Source organism: Rhinolophus sinicus, linkage group LG05 (genome assembly GCF_036562045.2).
Source record: "Rhinolophus sinicus isolate RSC01 linkage group LG05, ASM3656204v1, whole genome shotgun sequence".
NCBI lineage: Eukaryota > Metazoa > Chordata > Mammalia > Chiroptera > Rhinolophidae > Rhinolophus > Rhinolophus sinicus.
In genome coordinates this window covers 40,488,354-40,507,289 of record NC_133755.1, presented here as the reverse complement: position 1 = coordinate 40,507,289, position 18,936 = coordinate 40,488,354, and the positions used below count along the sequence as shown (strand labels likewise).

The window sequence follows — 18,936 nt, the reverse complement described above, 5'->3', positions numbered from 1 at the left end:
CTATAGTTTTCCATAAAATATTGCCTATCATTAAAGAGGAATGAACTACTAATAAACAACAGCATGGATAAGCCTCAAAAACATTATGCTAAGTGAAAGAAGCCAGAAACAAAAGAGTACATATACCATAATTCCATTTATATGACACTCCTAAAACTGCCAAAAATATCCGGGCAGAAATCATTGCCAGGGCTGGGAGTGAGGGAAGGGAAATGACTGTAGAGGGGAATGAGAGAACTTTTGAGGACAACAGAATTGCTCTATGTCCTGATTATAGCGGTGGTTATATGATATACATGTGTCAAAACACACCAAACTATATATTTAAGAGGGTGAATTTTACTGTTTGTAAATTATACATTAATAAACCTAACCTTAAAAAATTATGCAGACTTTTAAAGGCTTTCAATATATATTTCCAAATTGCCCTTCCATTAACTTAATTTCTTCTACTCTCACTGAAGTTACATTCCCACTGGTATTCTACATCTCATCAGCCTCAATGTAATCAGATTATTTCAGACTTTTTCAACTGATAAGTTCTTTAAAAAGGTTGCCTTACTGTTTTGATATGTACGTCTGTTTGTTTTTAGTGATGGTGAAATTTTTTCATCTGTTTCTTGGACAGCTGTGTTTCTTCTCTGTTCTGTCTGTTCATTCCTTTTAATCATTGTTTTAAGACCGTATTTGGTGTTTTTATTAAATTTTTTAGAGCTTAATATATATCCTCAAATATGTGTCATAAATATACTTCCGTTTCTCATTTGCCTTTCCTTTTTTCAATTTTTAAAAAAATACACAAAACATCTTAAAATTTGAAATTTCTCAATATTTTCTAAGGTATTTTCTTTTGTATTTTTATTCAGAAATTCCTTTCCTCATTTCAGTTAAATATTCAACTATTTTAGTTAAATATTCAGTTAAGCTGAAAGTTCAGTTAAATATTCAACTTTTTTTGGTAATTTTTTATAAACTCAATTTTTTGAACTTTTTAAATATCTGCTGTCTGATCCAGTGGCTACTAGTTACATGTGGTTATTAAAATTTTAATTAATTAAAATTAGGCTTTTTCCCTATAGTTTCTTCTAATTTTATCATTTCAGGTCCTACATTTAAATTTTTAATCCATTTTGGGTTAATTGGTGAGTATAGTGTAAGATAAGATTTATGCTAATAGCATACTGTTTTAATTACTCTAGCATTGTAACACAGTTTGAAATCAAAGTATGAACAGATTTGTTCTTCTTTCTCAACACTGCTTTAACTGTTCAGGGTCTTTTGTGGTTCCATACAAATTTTAGAATTGTTTATTTTCTATTTCTATGAAAAATGACATTGGAATTTTGATAGGGATCCCAATGAATCTGTAGATTGCTTTGGGTGGTATGGATATCCTAACAATATTAACTCTTCCAATCCATAAACATAGGTCTTGGCAATGATTTTTTGCAATTTACACCAAAAGCACAGGCAACAAAACCAAAATAAAGATGGAAGACTATATCAAACTAGAAAGATTTACACAGCAAAGAAAACCATCAACAAAATGAAAAGGCAACCTATGGAAAGGGAGATAATATTTTCAAACCACCTATTTGATAAGGGGTTAACATCCGAAATATATAAAAACTCATGCAATTCATTAACAACAATTTAAAAAACACAAATAACCCAACTGAAAAATAGGCAAAGGATCTGAATAGATATTTTCCTGAAGGAGACATGCAAATGGCCAACAGGCATATGAAAATGAAAAGGTGCTCAACATTATCGTGTTTCCCTGAAAATAAGACCAAGTCTTATATTAATTTTTGCTCCAAAAGACGCATTAGGGCTTATGTTCAGGGGATGTCATCCTGAAAAATCATGCTGGGGCTTATTTTCCAGTTAGGATTTATTTTGGGGGAAACATGGTATTATCAAGAAAATGAAAATCATAATGAGACACCACCTCACACTTGTTAGGTGGCTATTATCAAGAAGACAAGAGATAAGTGTTGGTGAGGGTGTGGAGAAAGGGAAAACCTGTACACTGTTGGTCGGAATGTAAATTGGCAGTTATCATGGAAAACAATATGGAGGTTCTTCAAAAAAATTAAGAAATAGAACTACCATATGACCCAGTGAACCCACTTCTGATTATATATCCAAATAGCCAGTATATATATAATATATGTATATTATATATATATATATATATATATATATATATATATATATATTCATGACTGAATAATATTCCACTGAATATATTATTCAGTCATGAAAAAAATAAGTATGTCACGTGCAACAACATGAATGAAGCCAGAGGACATTATGCTAAGTGAAATACACCAAATATAGAAAAACATATACTATATGATGTCACTTATATGTGGCATGTGAAAAAGTTAAACTCATAACCAGACTAGAACAGTGGCTGTCAATGGGAGGGAGTGGAGGAAACAGGGAGTTGTCGGTCAAAGGGTACAAACTTTTAGTTAGAAGATGAGTAAGTTCTGTGGATCTAATATACAGCATGGTAACTGTTGTGAATAATGCTGTATACTTCAAATTTGCTGAAATTTGTGAAAGATAGGTCTTAAGTGTTTGCACCATAAACACAACAGAAAAAAAATTAATTAACTATGTGAGGTGATGAATGTATTAATGTGGTTGTGGTAATCACTTTTATAGGTTTTTAGAGCAGTTTTTAGACTCAATTTTAGTTAATTTAGAGCAATTTGGTTAAAACTGGGTGGGAAGTACAATGAGTTCTCATATACCGACTGTCCCCCCCCATCCCCCAAAAATAGTCTCCGCAACTATCAACATCCCACACCACAGGATTACATCTGTTACAGTGAATGAACCTACATTGACACATCATAATCACCCGAAGTCTACAGTTTACATCAGGGTTCACTCCTGGTGTGGAAGAGTCTAAGGGTTTGGACAAATAAATGTATAACAATATGTATCCACCACTGTAGTGTCATACAGAACTGCTTCATTTCCCTCAAAATCTTCTGTGCTCCACTTAGTCATCCCTCCCTCTCCTCTAACCCCTGGCAATCACTGAACTTTCTAATGTCTCCATAGTTTTGCCTTTTCTATAATGTTATATAGTTGGAATTATAGATTTTCATTTAGCAATATGCATTATTTAAGGTTCATCCATATCTTTCCATGTTTTGTTCATTTCTTTTTAATATTATTACTATCACCCTGTCGGAATGTACCACAGTTTATTTATCCATTAACCTATTAAAGGACATCTTGGTTGTTTCAAGTTTTGGCAATTACAAAGAAAGCTGCTATAAACATCTATGTGTAGGTTTTTGTGTGAATATAAGTTTTCAACTCCTTTGGGTAAATACCAAGGAGTGTAACTGTTAGATCAAATACTAAATTAAAATATGTTTTGTTTTGTAAGAAACTGCCATACCATCTTCCAGTGTTCATGCCATCTTGCATTCCAACCAGCAACGATAAGATTTCCTGTTGCTCCACATCCACAACCAGTTTGTTGTATTACCCACATTTCAAATGCTTAATGGCCATATGTGGCAAATGGCTACCATACTGGATATTTCCATTATCACAGAAAGTTCTATTGGAAACGCTGCTTTGTTTAAAACTTAATTGTTTATATAGTAGAAGAGGAGCTAATGTGACAGCTTTTTATTTTTTATTTTTCACTGCATAAATTTATCTCTTCTCAAATTGGATTTTGATGGTTCTTTGTTTAAATGTGTACAGAAGTCCAAATTCCTGTTCAACCACTTCTTAACTATATGCCCATTAACAAATTATTTAACTCCACTGAGTCTCAATTTCCTCATCTTAATTATTTATTAGTTTATGCATTAAATAAGATAAGCAAGGTAAGATAAATCACAACATTCTTCATGTTAAGTCCTCATTAGCAACCTCTTCTGGGTTAGGAGTTTGTTTTTTGAATGTCTCAGTACGGTACTTTGAGGACCCTTACTGAAAGCAAAGCTTAATATTATATTTACCCGATCTGGATTATTGTAACCCAAAAGTAGATTTGCTGCTTTTATATCACCGTGAACATATTCGTGTTCATGTATATATTCCAATACATCCAACTGTGAAAAGAAATACATAAGGTTATACTGATGTCTATTTAGTACTCATGATCAACTTGAATATTTTGAATATAGAATAACATGTATTTTTTCATATTAACAATGACAAAGTGACATATTTCACAATTATTTATTTATCAATCCTAAAATATCACATGTACTGGTTGCTCATCCTGGGGAAAAAAACTGAATAAAATGACCCTCAAACATCAAGTGTTCTGATGGAACCTCTGATGGAAGGAAAATGATTCCACAATGCTCATGCCTATGCTCCTGACAGCCTGGAGGCCAAATCACACTGAGCAAAGAGGAAAAATCATGTAAAATCTGAGCTCTAAAGGGAAAGAATCATGAAGCCCACTCAGCAATACCTCACCCAAAGAATAATTGTAAATCAAGTTTTGGGGACCCCAAAGCAAAACAACCTGTCCATGAGCACAGAGAAAGGTATTCCTCCCTGTATAGTAATAGAAAACACCTCAGCTTCATCTTTGAAGCTCCTGAGCCTTGCATGTTACCTATGCCTAGTGTTGAATAAACATTTGCTGGCTGGCTAGACAGATGAATGGACAAATGGGAAAAATTAATGAGTTCTATTTGCCACATCCCAACCTGGCATGAATAGGTTAATCCTATTTGAAATAGAAAAAAATAAAATGGAACTTAGGCAAACCAAACACAAACAAGATAAGACAAATATGTAGTATAAACAAAATGTGTGCACGGGTGCTATTAAGATTTCATTGCTTCTTATTTGGCAAAGTATATATTAGTCATTGCCACACTAATTACTGCCACCATCCCAAACTCATAATAAACACTTTATAATACCCCCATACCATCATGTGTTTAGTATGGAAAATAATATAATTTGCCATAGTTTCCATTGTTATAAATATAATTGACAAAAGAGATGTTATTCTTATAGCAATGCAAGCTTGTTCTGATATGTAAAACAACGCTATAAGGAAAAAATCAGACTGTAGAACCAAAGCCTAATTGAGTTTGTAGTGCCAAATACAGCACATGCTGTCACTTACAGAGCCCACTGTTATCCATTTCACCAAAATAGCCTCTACTCTCAAAAACTGACATTTTTAGGCAATAATCCTTCATTCTCTGATAATTCCACAAAGGGCAATGATTTGTGTATCATGACAAGTAAATAATCTGAAAATAGAGCCTGTGAAATCGGTCATTCTTTCTTACCATTCGGGTACCTAGCTGCAGGACAGTTGACTTTTTAAAAGTACCACTCTGGTCAGAGATCTTCTGTAAATCTATTCCTAGTCTTTCCATTACCAAAAATCTGTAACTGTAAGAAGGAGATATCAAAAAGAGATCTTAAGACAGCAATGCTTGAAACTTTCTATTTATGAATTGAAACAAGGAAAAATATCCCAAACCTCACCATCTGAACCATTAGAGAATGACTGTACATTGCAGAAAGATAGTACTCAATATTACTTTGCAGTTCGTTTTCTAGTAGAAGAGAATGCTGTGCTGAACCACTCACACTTAGATCATGAAAATAGTCTTTCTAAATTAAATAGTCCTGAATTTAGTTCATTTTGACTCCATCACCTTCTCTCCATGTAGCCCTGAACAAATTATTTGTCCGTACAGAAATTTTATTTATATTTGTTTTTGACCTTATAAAATCATATTTACTGTCTCTATACATTTATTAACATGGCTTTTGAAAAATGCACATTTTCCTTTTCTGTTTGGCATCTCCACTCCTTGTTTTCTTCCCTTCACTTACATCCCTACATCAACCTCTATTCTACATCTATCTATGTATTGCACACATAAACATAGACATATAGAAATTTCTGTCCTTGTTTTACAAAAATGTGATCTTTTCTGCATCATACTTTTTTCAACAATATCTCACTGAAATCCTTCCAATTCAACCGGTATAGCTCTAACTGATTTACTTAATGGGCTGCATAATATTACATGATATGGATGTACCCTGATCTACTTAGCTATTCAGTCCCCTATTGGAGCTCTTTACTTGTTATGAGATTATCATTTGTTTATTTTGCTTTTACTTGTAACATTCAAAGGGCATTTGAGCAAAGCACTGACCCCTGAGCCTATTTTTTTCACCAAGGGGGTAAAAAACGTATCATCTATCCTAAAAGGCTATTATTAAAAGGACAAAATGGATACCTAACAAATGACAGAATTTGTTTTCTTTCAAAAATCACTAGTAATTAATTATTTATGTGATGATTAGCCATATTTGGTGGTTTAAAAGTATTTCAACAAATTCTTGGTTTTGCCTCTCCTCAAGAGATGGAGGTTAATTAATTTTCCTGAGTTTGTGATGTACTTGGTGACTGGCTTCCAGCAAAGAAAATACAGTAGAAATGATGGGATATCACTTCTAAGATTAGATTATAAAAAGACTGTGGCTTTTTTCGTGAATGCCTGCTCTTTTGTGTGTGTGTACACAGATGCGCTTTCTCCCTCTCGCAGTTACTTGCTCTAGGGGAAACCAGCTGTCACGTCTTTGTAGCACTCAGGCAGCCTATAGAGAGACCTACATGGTGAGAATATGAAGCCTGTCAACAATCACATGAGTGAATTTAGAAGCAGATCTTACTAAGCCTGACAATAGCCACATAAGTAACCTTAAAGGCAGATCCATCCCCAGTCTAGCCTTGAAATGTTTGCAGCCCAACAGACAGCTAACTATATTTTCATAAGCAGTCCTGAGCTAGAACCATCCAGGTAAGCCAGTTATACATAACTGACCATGGAAACTAAGATAATATTAGTTTATTGTTATATGCAACTACATTTTGGGTAATTTGTTACATAGCAACAGATAACTAATAGACCACATAAGAAACAGTGATAGTACAATATCTGATTATTATAAGAATTCCGTTTTACCTTCTTCCCTTGAATTCAGTGAGACCAGATCCATAAAACAGAGGAATTCCTAAATAATCAAGTTGTTTTAATTCTATCCATTTCTTGACTGCAAAGACAAATTTAACAGAAAAAAAGATCCATGTTTTTAGAAAGGTATTTCTTACTTTTGCATTGATGCTAAAACGTATTCAGTTAACCTAAATAGAAATTAAGACGTTCCTAAAATTTTTTTTTAAGAATCAAATATATCGAATGGCTTTAAATTCAATGTATCATTATAATTAACACAGAAACATATACATTTTAAAGTAAATGAATTACAACCAAAACAAAAGTAATCATAGTCATAAAATGCATTGATGTCATATACACAAGTGTTTCTACTCATGAAAAAAATTAATTCCCTTAATGCTAGTTAAAATTTTAAATATAACATGTTAACCACCAAAGGATCAGGAAAGAGATGGCTTTTTCTTCCTTATTACTTAAAAATCTAAAGCCACGGTAGTTGAAAAAATACAAACTGGGAAGAAAAATCATCTTACTCTAAAATTATGTTATACAGAAATTGTTTTGATTAAATTTAGTTTTGTGCTTGTTTTTTTTTTTTTTTTTTTTTTTTAACTCACATTCACTTAATATAATCAGGTAGCTTATTTAATTTTTCACTTTTCTACCATATATGTTTAATGTTTAAGACAGCTCCACTGATAAACAATCAAGTTTAATGGATTCTATTTGTCACCCTGACAAAGTTTAAGCAGTTAGTAAAGACTACAGTCTTAATGTTTAGAAGGTTTTATTAAGGAAAAGAAAGTTAATTATTGAGGCCAGACTCATCATTCTTTTTCCTAAACATAATGTAAAGGACCTTGACTATAAAGTCATTACTCAAATCAACTTCCTTTAAGCTTTACTTAGTCCATCTATCTCTTATAGTCTTTATAAAATGCTTTTATTCTCCTCAGTGCTGCTCATATTCATTTCACATTCAAACCCTCTGATAGTTGACATCTGATATCCAGCTCCAATTAACTTCCCAGCATTCAAGTTTGTAACATTTTTACCTTATTTTCTAAATCATCTAAATGTTTAATCATTTCCATATATTTTACCCTAATCCATTCTAACATCATTCCTTTTGTTTATAAATATATATCTACCACCTATTTAAATTACTTTTACTTACATCCTTCCTATTCAAATGGTTTTTGGGAAAAAGAAAAAAAAATTCATTTTTCCCTCTTTTACACTTCGAGAAATCTTGGTAGCTTAGATCAACAACCCAACGTATTCTGTAAAGCAGCAGAAACAACTTTGACTTGAAATATATAAGGCATTATGTATGTAATATCAAGATTTGTTCATCATCTGTCTTTTTTATATGACAGTTAACTTATCATTTTACAATAACATTTCTAATTGAAAAGAATTTTCCAGAAGGCCAAAAAATACAAAAATATTAACATTCACTTTAGCAAGCACTCATATGACAGTAGCTTGCTTCGCTAATTTTACTTACTACAGTCTTTTTTTGCAGCTCTTTGATAAAATTTAAGTTCTGAAAATAATGGGCCATTTTCTTGATATTCCTATAAAAGAAAAGAACAATTTTATTAGGAAAAAATAATCTTAAAGATGGAGCTGGTATTTCAACTGTGAAATTATGGGTATATATGTGTAATAGATAATAGTACTTGAAACAGTTATTATAAAATATAGGCACCAGATTTCTACTAAAAATCTCAAAAAAAAAACAAACCCTACTAAATACACTTGAAGAATCTCATTTTAAAATTTAATACATTGTAATGCTCTCTATCTACAATCTTACACATGGAAATAGTCTTTTTATGGAAAGAATTTACTAAAGCACTAAAAATTGTATACTTACATACTCACAGACTCTCAGTGTTTACTGACATGGGTATCAGGGTAGATACACTGCAAACAACCCTTGTGGTTCATTCTACTTGATACCTTTGTTGAGCGTCTACTACATTTTATTCATTGCACTAGGCACAGGGGATACAAACAAAAATAAAACATCATCCCTGTCTTTAAGGACCTTACCATAGACTAGAAAGGGAGGGAGAGGAGGACAGAGGGAAAGAAAGGGAGAGGGAGAAGATGGCTAGGTAAGATGCAAGGATTATAAATGTCAATACAGGAGAAAAAGTTCTCCAGTTTTCACATTTTAATAATGTGAAAATATACCATAACATTAGGTTTGATAAGTAAAATTATGAAAAGTATGATGAGAAATGTTTTTACAAAAATAAAGCTTAAAAAGTCAAATGTATATGTGAAATACAAATTTAAGAGTAATACTTACCACTTTTATTACATGTCTTGCATCTTTAGCTGGTTTATTTGTAGGGAAAGCTGCAAAACAAAACACAGTGGGGGAAAAGAAAGTTCTTCCCAATTACTGAATGCCTACTATATCCCAGAGACTATACTAAGCACTTTCCATATATTAGTTTATTATATCTTCCCAAGCACTTCTTGTGGTAGGTATCAACTCCATTTTACATAAGATCCTACTAAGGTTTGACAAGTAGAATCATTTACTAAGAAGTAGCAGAATGGGGATTAAAACTCAATTTGTCTGACACCACACTCACACTCTTTATTATAAACAGTATTCAAATATTCAAACACATAAAACCAAAATACTAATCACATAGATCTAAATGTAGGGGAAAATATTTTATAGATGTATAACAGTTAAACCCAACAAATGATGTGTAGTAAAATCCACTGATTCGATTTTAATAAATCAAAATGTATGATAATTCAGAAATGAAAATTGATTCATATTAAGTAGGAAGTTCAAAACAGTTTCTACTTGGCAAAATTCTAAAATAAATCAAGTTAGAATAAGAACAAAGCCTTTTAAAAATTATCTTCTGAGCCTAGCAATCAATTATCCCTACATTAAAGAATACACATCTAATAATATAAGTTCATTTCAATTTCAAATTATCCTACTTCATTTTATTATGTACCATTTGCATTTTAGATACAGTAATACAACTTCTGCAAATCCCACTGTTAAAATTTTAGATCAAACCAATCCTGTCCTCTATATTATCTAAGTGATTAAGATTCTTGTTTTCAAATCTTGACAAGAGAAGTTGACGTGTTGTTTATGTATTGTGAAGTCTAGAATTTTGTTATTTATCTATTCACTCTTCATCCATTTATTCTTTCATTAAACTAACCAGTATTTATTTATCAAGAGGCTAGAATATGCAAGACACTGTGTTAAGCGTTAGGATGATGTTTAAAGGGACGTGAAAGTGAAAAAGATGGAACTAGTATTGAATACAACTGAAAATCAGCCCTTAACAGATTGAGGACAAGATCAAATTCCTCAGGTATATTTTCAGTACATTTATCAAAATGCTGTGTTCTTTTATCACTACTCCTAACATTTTTTCCTTTTCTTTCTCCTAACTCTATCAATTGTTCTTTCCTCTATTACTTCACGTAATAGATGTAAAAAGTATATCACAACTTTACTAAAGCATATAAACTGTACTTTACAGTTGTACACATGTACAATTTTCTTAAATATTCTCCAAATTTTTTGATATCAGCAATGCTATTAGACAATTGAAATTATTACTTCAATTTTAGTGGATATTACATATAAATTCTGAACCAAGCTCTCTTTACAGTAACAAAGAAATTAAACTTATTTATATCAGTTAAAAATCTATTTTCATCTTTATTCATATAAAGCTGCTTCATTTTTACCCATACAGTAGTCCCAAAGGAACTGCAGGAAGACAGGTAAAAACAAAACCAAACAAACAAAAAAACCTCAAGAAGGTACATACAGAAAAAGGAATCCAGTCCTCGTATAGAAGGAGTGAGAAACACCTTTTCTCCCACCCTATGGCAAACTATTTTTACTACTAAGATGTTCAAGGCTGGGTAGAAATAGTCCTGCGCCAACCCTGGTCCATTTAGTACAGTAGCTACTCTAGGTAATGGTCTTTCATTCCTGAGGTTTAAGTTGATAGAAATTTCCTGCTTCCTGTCTAAAAGCAAGTGGCCAATGAAGCAAATAAAACTTTAAGCCAAAAAGAATGTTAAGAAGCATAAAGGGACTAAAGGAAAATGGAGATTTCAACTAGATAAATAACTTATGCTGCCACTGGGGAAAAAGATATCCAATCTGTCCGAAGTCCTACTTTTTGCTGATTTCAATCAGTATATCCCTACCACTTTATAATCTGAATCTTCCTTCCATATTATTTCACATGAACATAATCATGTGTTGACATACACTTGAAACATCCCCACATTTGTCATTTGATAGCTACACAATGTTCTCTATAAGCTTCCAAGTTAGATTATGTTGGAGGGCTTAAATCCAAAATCAATTGACTAGAAAGCTCTTGGAGATGGATGTCAACAAATAAATTGTCCTAGTTACCATAGAGGACTCTTTATAGTAATCAATCAGTTAATTAATGAAACAAGTATTTATTTTCTACTATAAGCCAAGTCACATTCTAGCTATTGAAATTAAATGATCACAGAAAACAGACATGGTATCTGCTTTTATAGTCTAGTGGAGAAATCAGACATCCATCAAATACTCATGCACAAGTCTAAAATTGTAATTATAATAAATGTTAAAGGGAGAGGTAAATGTACTATGAGAAAGTATAATTTAATTTATATAAAAGGGAATGCTTGAGCAAGACCAGTGGAAGAGGTAGTGAAGGGCCAGATTCAAATCTAGTTAATAATTTATGTTTAATGAAAAGTTTTAAAAGCTTGAGGTATATGTGCAAGACAGAAAACACATAACTAGCTTTGCATTCTGAACAGATGACTACACTACAATGTGGAGAACAGACTGAAGGAGAACCAGAGTAGATACTGGCCGATCAGTAAGGATTTAATTTTGATAGATCAGAGGACTATAGCTTGGACTAGAGTGTCAATGGTACTGAAAAATGAATGGATTCCAGTGATTTCAGAAACTGATAGGACTTAGCAATAGAGGCGAAGGGCAGGTTACAGCTGATTGATCTGTTGGGGCACAAGAAGAATGATTACTCACGGTGTTGAAAGTACAGTAGTTTCATATCTTCATTTAAATTTATGACGAGAGGTCAGATGACCTGATAAGGAATGTGTTGTGCACATAGATGATATCTGCCTTTCTGGCATTTCTTTCTATTTATTGGGAGCCTCATCTGATTTTTCCTTTAAGGAACCAAACCTCCCACTATTCACATGAACTAGTAGGGCTGCCTATCACAGTGTATCCTCCCTTACATCCTACAGTTGGGCACGTGACCAACCAAACCTGGGTAATTGGAATATACAAGCCCACCGGCCACGGTAACCAGCTCAGAAATGGCAAAGTGACCCAACTAGGTAAAGAAATCTTACCTAGGATTTGACGTTACATTGCTAAATAACACAAGATCGACCATAAGCTATAAGGATACCAAAACCCTAGAAATAGTAGTGATCATTTTCCCTAACTAAATGGAAAATGAAGTCTGAAAAACAAATCCAACTGAGGAAAGTAGACTTAGGACAGAAAGAGAGAAGGAGCCCTAGTGACATTGCTTAGGCTCTAGATCTACCCATGCTTGAAGCCAGAAAAGCTCTGTACTTCTCAGTTATAAGAGTTAATAAATCCCCCTTTTGCTTAAATCATTTGTGTTTCTAACATTGGCAAACAAAGACTTACACCGAAGGCAACTGGAAAAACTAAAATATGATGGAGTCTGGTAAAGAGAGTCAACAGGTAAACCAAAAACCTTCCTCTATCAAATAAACAGGATTTTGATTAAAATAAATCATTTTTTTTTTTTTTTTTATAAATGCAGAGGTGATCTGCTTAAAAAAGAAAAAGAAAAGGAAGCCCAAAACAAGAGAAATCTAAAAACCAGAGGGAGATGTACATGAGCCCTGAGGTTCCAGGCCATGCTGCGGGCCAAGTATTAGGAAAACTACATGTCTCCTGATAATTATCCAAAAGCTGCCTTCAGGAATTTAGGTTCAAATTTACACCACAGTGTGGTACAGGAACTCAAAACCAATGATAAGTCACAGCACCTGGCAGAGGCCAAAAACAAATCTCCTTGAAGGGACACAATGGATACACAAGATTACCAAAGATGAAGCATGGCTAAAGATAAGTTAATGATCCATAACCACAAAACAAGAGAGAAAACAAACAAAAGGCAATAAACCCCAAGAAATTCAGACATCCCATATAAATCAAATATCTGCTTAAAATAACACACAAAAGTACCAATAACATAAGAAATAATGCAAAGTGCTATATGAAGACAAGAGAACAAATTGGTTGTAATTTGAAAAGCATCAGAGATTTAAGAGTGTGACGAAGAAAAGGGAATACATTAGAACTCCAAGAGGCAATCTGGGAGTAAGTTTCAGTTTGAAAAAGCCAAATACTGGAAACTACCCAAATATCTATCTTCAGTAGAATGTTTTACAAATTGTATTAAAGCCATACTACAGAATACATTGCAGCAAAGAAAATGAATGAAATGCCAATACTGTGGCAATATAGATATATCTTAAAAGACATACTATGAAGTGAAAGAAACCGCATAAAACAGAATGCATACTTATGATTCTATTTCTATAAAGTTTAAAACCCACAAACTTAAAGTATATTAGTTTAAGGATATATATATATGTACAACTATAATGAAAAACAGTAAAATAAAAACCATAAATAGTCTAGACAGTGTTGTTACTACTACAAGGGAGAGAAGAGGTGTTAGAGCTTTTGGAGTACTGGTTATTTTATGATATATGCTTGACTGGAATGGGGATTGTGAGTATTTTGTTCTGAGTTACACTTTTTTGATAAACTATATGTTTATGTAGTATGTATGTTCCTATGTATAAATATATGTAATACATATACAACCATTAATATTTAAAACCTAATAAATAAACAAAATAGTAGATTAGACTAAGCTACAAAGAGAACTAAAGAATCAGATTGGATCTAAGGAAATACAGAATTCAGCAAACACAGATCAAGAGAAATAAAATACGAAGATAAGATTATGAAACACTCATGTGACAGAAAAACTACTTTCTAACAAAAATTCCACAATTTGAGAATAGAAAGAATGGAGGACAGACAGTTTTGAATAATGTCTGATAACTTTCTAATATTTTTATGTCATGAATCCTCAGATTTAAGAATCATAAGTCCCGGGCAAGATAAGTAATAAATCTGTACTTGAGCCTAACATATTCAAACTGTAGAAAATAAAAGACAAAGTTCTAACAAGCAACTCGACAGAAGAAAATAGCCTACATACAAAAGGTAGATGAAGTGACAACAGACTTCATCATCAAGGGAAAAATAAACAATGGAATAACATCATCTCCATATGCTGCGAGAAAATAATTATCAATCTAGAATAAGAAGCACTGAAAATAATGACAAAAATAATGTACAAGATAGGACTATGGTAATTACAGTTAAAGTGTTATAACGCCCACATATGAATCCAGGGGCAAAGGAGAGATGCTATTACTTTCAGAGCCATTAAATCAAGAAGGTGTGTTGAAAGTTTACAGGTAACCACTAAAATAATAGATATAAAATTCATAACTTCAAAATCAGTTAAAAAAAATAAAAATTTAATCTAATAGTAAACAGGAAAACACAATTTAAAAAAGACATAAAAGGCAGACTAAAATAGAAAATACGATTATAGAAATAAAATACCCGAGTATATCAATTTTTAGACACACATTTTTTTGTATTTTAATTTCTCTGAAATGTAAATGCACCTTATAACTAAAGACATCTTCCAGTCGCTGCTGACCACAAAGCAGTGATGACAGTCACTGCCTATGCAGGTACAAACTCAGACCCACATGTCTGTCTTCACTTCAGTTGCATAATGTACATTGCTGGTAGTATTACATGTTAAGTTTAATTGTCATTTACAATGATTTGTGTAAGTACAAAAATTAATTAATTAACCAGTCCAAACACAGGAGTGGGCATAAATTATACATCAGTGAAAAAAACATTCACTAAAATATGACTGCAACAACTGAGCGTTCAATGAGTTCTATCTGTAAAACTATTTTTAGGGTACTGTGTCACAGTTTAATGGGCAGTATTAGGTATTAGATATAAAGCAGGTCTTTAACATAAACACGAAATAAATGATTCAAGAGAAAGATAATTATGAACTTTTAAGCATCTAATGGAGACTCAACGTATGTATATAAAATTGTGATGTATCTTATAATCAATGACATTTTAGACTTGAAAAAATGACAATAATCATAATATGAGATTACGTTTACCAGCTAAGGGAAGAAACTATATCATTGTTGAAAAAAATAAATAAATGTATATGATTTATGAGACAGAACTAAAGCCTAGTGGTGCTGAGAAATAAAATAAAAATAAGCTAATTAGCCAAAACTAGATGAGAGAAGGTCAGAATATGTATTTTTAAAATTATGTAAATCTCAAAATTATATAACGAATTATTAGTTAGTCCAACCTAATCATAAAAGGAATGATTCAACAGAACGACAAAAATTATGAAGTTGAAAGCATCTGATAATGTACGTTAAAAATGTATAAATCAAAATCCAGCAGAATTACAAAAAAAAAAAGTGACAAATATTGTGGAAGATTTTAATACAACTCCATAACACACAGGCAAGTAAAAATAAATTAAAAAGAAAAAAACACAATTAATAGTTTTTAACTAAACGCCACATTAAAAAATAACAAAATAAAGAACATACATTCTTTTCCAACTAACATAAAACATTTTTTAAGCTTCTCATGTTTTCATCAAATATCAAAGAGTAAGGATTATTAAAGCTACATTCTGTGAACATAATACCTGGACCCTAGAAAGAAGAAATCTCAATGGAAATTGGAAAATACATAGGGCTGAATAATATTGAAAATATCATATTGAAACTAATTAGGATACAGTTAAAGTGCATATTTATTACTTGTTTTCCAGATAGAATGTAAGTTTTACAAAGGCAAAAATATTTGTTTTATTTAGATATGTCCCAAGCACCAAGAAGAGAGCCTAGTAGGCATTCATTATATATTTGATGAATAATTTAATGAATAAAATATTCCCCCGAGGTGGAATATATAACATTAAAATTATTTTAACAAAACTGAGGAATAGCCAAGATAGTGACACAGGAGGCTCCTGAGCTCCCCTCCACCCAAAGATGTATCAAATGTACAGCCCCACACAGAGCGATTCCCTCAGAAAGATTCTGAACCTAGCTGATCGCATCAGGCAAATGAAAAAATACACATATGGTAAGGGATACTGACTGTTATCCTCACCTTTGCGACACAGATAGGTCTTGGCACACCCTCAAGTACTGGGTTTTAGTAATAACAAAGAAGGCAGCTTATACAGTCACAAAAGTTTGACCGACAATTAGGAGTTTTGGCCAGGCTGACTAATGAGGTTCATTTTCTACACGGGAAAACTGTCAGTTCTGGGAAAGGTGGCTATTTTAGCTAATACGCAGACACCAACAAAGAGAGTCAAGGAAAATGAAGAAATAATAAAATATGTCCCAAACAAAAGAAGATAAATCTCCAGAAACTGATCTTTATAAAAAAGAGATAAGTGATTTAGTTGATCGTTCAAAATAATGGTCATAAAGAAGATCAACGATGTTAGGAGAGCAATACATGAACAAAGTGAGATTTCAAAGAGATAAAAAAAATTTACAAATCACCAAATAGAAATAATATAACTGAAGAATACAATAACTGAACTAAAAAAATTCAATAAAGGGGTTCAACAGCAGACTATGTCAAGTGGAAGAAAGGCTCATGTTCCTTTATACATGAAGGAACTAGAAAAGAGAAAATATACGAAGCTCAAAGTTAGTATAAAGAAAATAACAAAGATCAGATTGAAAATAACTGAAATAGACTAGAAACACTAGAAAAGATCAAGCCACACAAAAACACTATGAGAAATTAAAGGCTAATATCCCTGATGAATATACATGCAAAAATACTCAACAAAGTATTAGCAAATAGAATTCAACAGTAACTTAAAGGATCATATACCATGATCAAGTGGGATTTATTCCTGGGATGCAAGGATGGCTCAACATAGGCAAAGCAATCAATGGGATACAACACATTAACAAATTGAAGAATAAAATCATAAGATCATCTCAACATGTACAGAAAAAGCACTTGAAAAGTTTCAACATCCTTTCATCATTAAGAATTCTCAAATAATTGGGTATAGAAGGAACATTCCTCAACAGGCTAAATATGAGAAACCCACACCCAATATCATATACAAGAGTGAACAGCTGAAAACTTTTCATCTAAGATCAGGAACAAGACATTTTTATTCAACATAGTACTGGAAATTCTAGCCAGAGCAATTATGCAAGAAAAATAAATAAAGGAGATCCAAATAGGAAAGGGAGAAGTAAAATTGTCTCTATTTGTGGGTGATACAATATTAAATATAGCAAACCTTAAAGACTCCACCAAAAAAAAAATTAAACTAATAAAATATACACTTAAGTGTCAGGATACAAAATCAAAATACAAAAATCCGCTGAGTTTGTATATACTAACAATGAGCTATTAGAAAGAAAAATTAAGAAAATCCTATTTGCAATAGCATCAAAAAGAATAAATTACTTAGAAATAGATTTAACCAAGGATGTGAAAGACCTGTACACTGAAAATCACAAAACACTGATGCAAGAAATGGAAGAAGACACAATAAGTGGAAAAATATTTCATGCTCATATATCAAAAGAATTAATATTGTTAAAATGTCGACACTACCCAAAGAATTCTACATTCAGTGCAATTCCTATCAAAACTCCAATGGCATTTGTTTTTTTAATTTATTTATTTACAAAAATAAAAAATAAAAACCCTAAAATTTGTAGGGAACCACAAAAGATCCCAAATAGCCAAAGCATACTGACTGAGAAGAACAAAGCTGGTGCATCGCATTTACTGATGTCAAAGTATACTACAAATTATAGTAATCAGAACAGCATAGTACAGCATTAAAACAACACATAAATCAATGGTACAGAATAGAGAGCACAGAAACAAATCCATGTATACCTGCTCAATTAATTTTTGACAAAGGGACCAAGAATATACAATGGGGAAAGAATAGACTCCTCAATAAATGATGCTGGGAATACTTAACAGCCACATGCAAAAGAATTCAAGTGGACACCTATCTTATATTGTACACAAAAGTCAACTCAAAATGGATTTAAAGACTGGATCATAAGACCTGAAACCATAAAACACCCAAAAGAAAACATATGGAGTAAGCTCCTTGATATTAAACTTGGTAGTGATTTTTTGCATTTGACACCAAAAACAAAGGCAACAAAAGCAAAAATAACAAGTGGGACTACATCAAACTAAAAAGCTTCTGCACAGCAAAGGAAACCAACAACAAAATGAAAAGGTAACCGATGGAATGGGAGAAAACATTTACAAAACACATATTCAATGAGGGGTTAATATAAAAATATACAAACTTATACAATTCAGTAGCAAAAAACAAACAAACAAATGAAACCATTATATCGAATGATATCTGCATGTCCATGTTCACTGCAGCATTATTCACAATGGTCAATGTATAGGAACAACCTAAGTGGCCATCAAGAGATGAACAAATAGAGAAAATACAGTGTACACAAACACACACACACACACACACACACACACACACACACACACAGAGGAATATTCTTCACCCTTGCAAAAGTTAACCCTACCATTTGCAACTACATGGATGAACCCGGGGGAGGCGGGGGTGATGCTAAGTGAAATAAGCCTGAAAAGCAAGACAAATACTGTGATGGTATTACTTATATGTGGAATCTTAGAAGAAAACCAAAA

The 18,936-nt window shown here is 32.3% G+C and overlaps 1 protein-coding gene across 4 annotated transcripts in view; it reads right to left on the bottom strand.

Annotated features, from left to right (window-relative positions):
- Positions 1 to 18,936, bottom strand: part of VRK2 (VRK serine/threonine kinase 2) — a 97,921-nt gene that overhangs the window by 58,527 nt on the left and 20,458 nt on the right. For all 4 annotated transcript variants that reach the window (XM_019717191.2, XM_074332004.1, XM_074332005.1 and 1 more), the window contains exons 3-7: positions 9,319 to 9,368; positions 8,506 to 8,575; positions 7,002 to 7,089; positions 5,304 to 5,409; positions 4,002 to 4,094 (exon numbers count right to left, since the gene is read on the bottom strand). In XM_019717191.2, the coding sequence (XP_019572750.2) occupies positions 4,002 to 4,094; positions 5,304 to 5,409; positions 7,002 to 7,089; positions 8,506 to 8,575; positions 9,319 to 9,368 (407 nt within the window). The remainder of the gene's footprint in view (positions 1 to 4,001; positions 4,095 to 5,303; positions 5,410 to 7,001; positions 7,090 to 8,505; positions 8,576 to 9,318; positions 9,369 to 18,936) is intronic.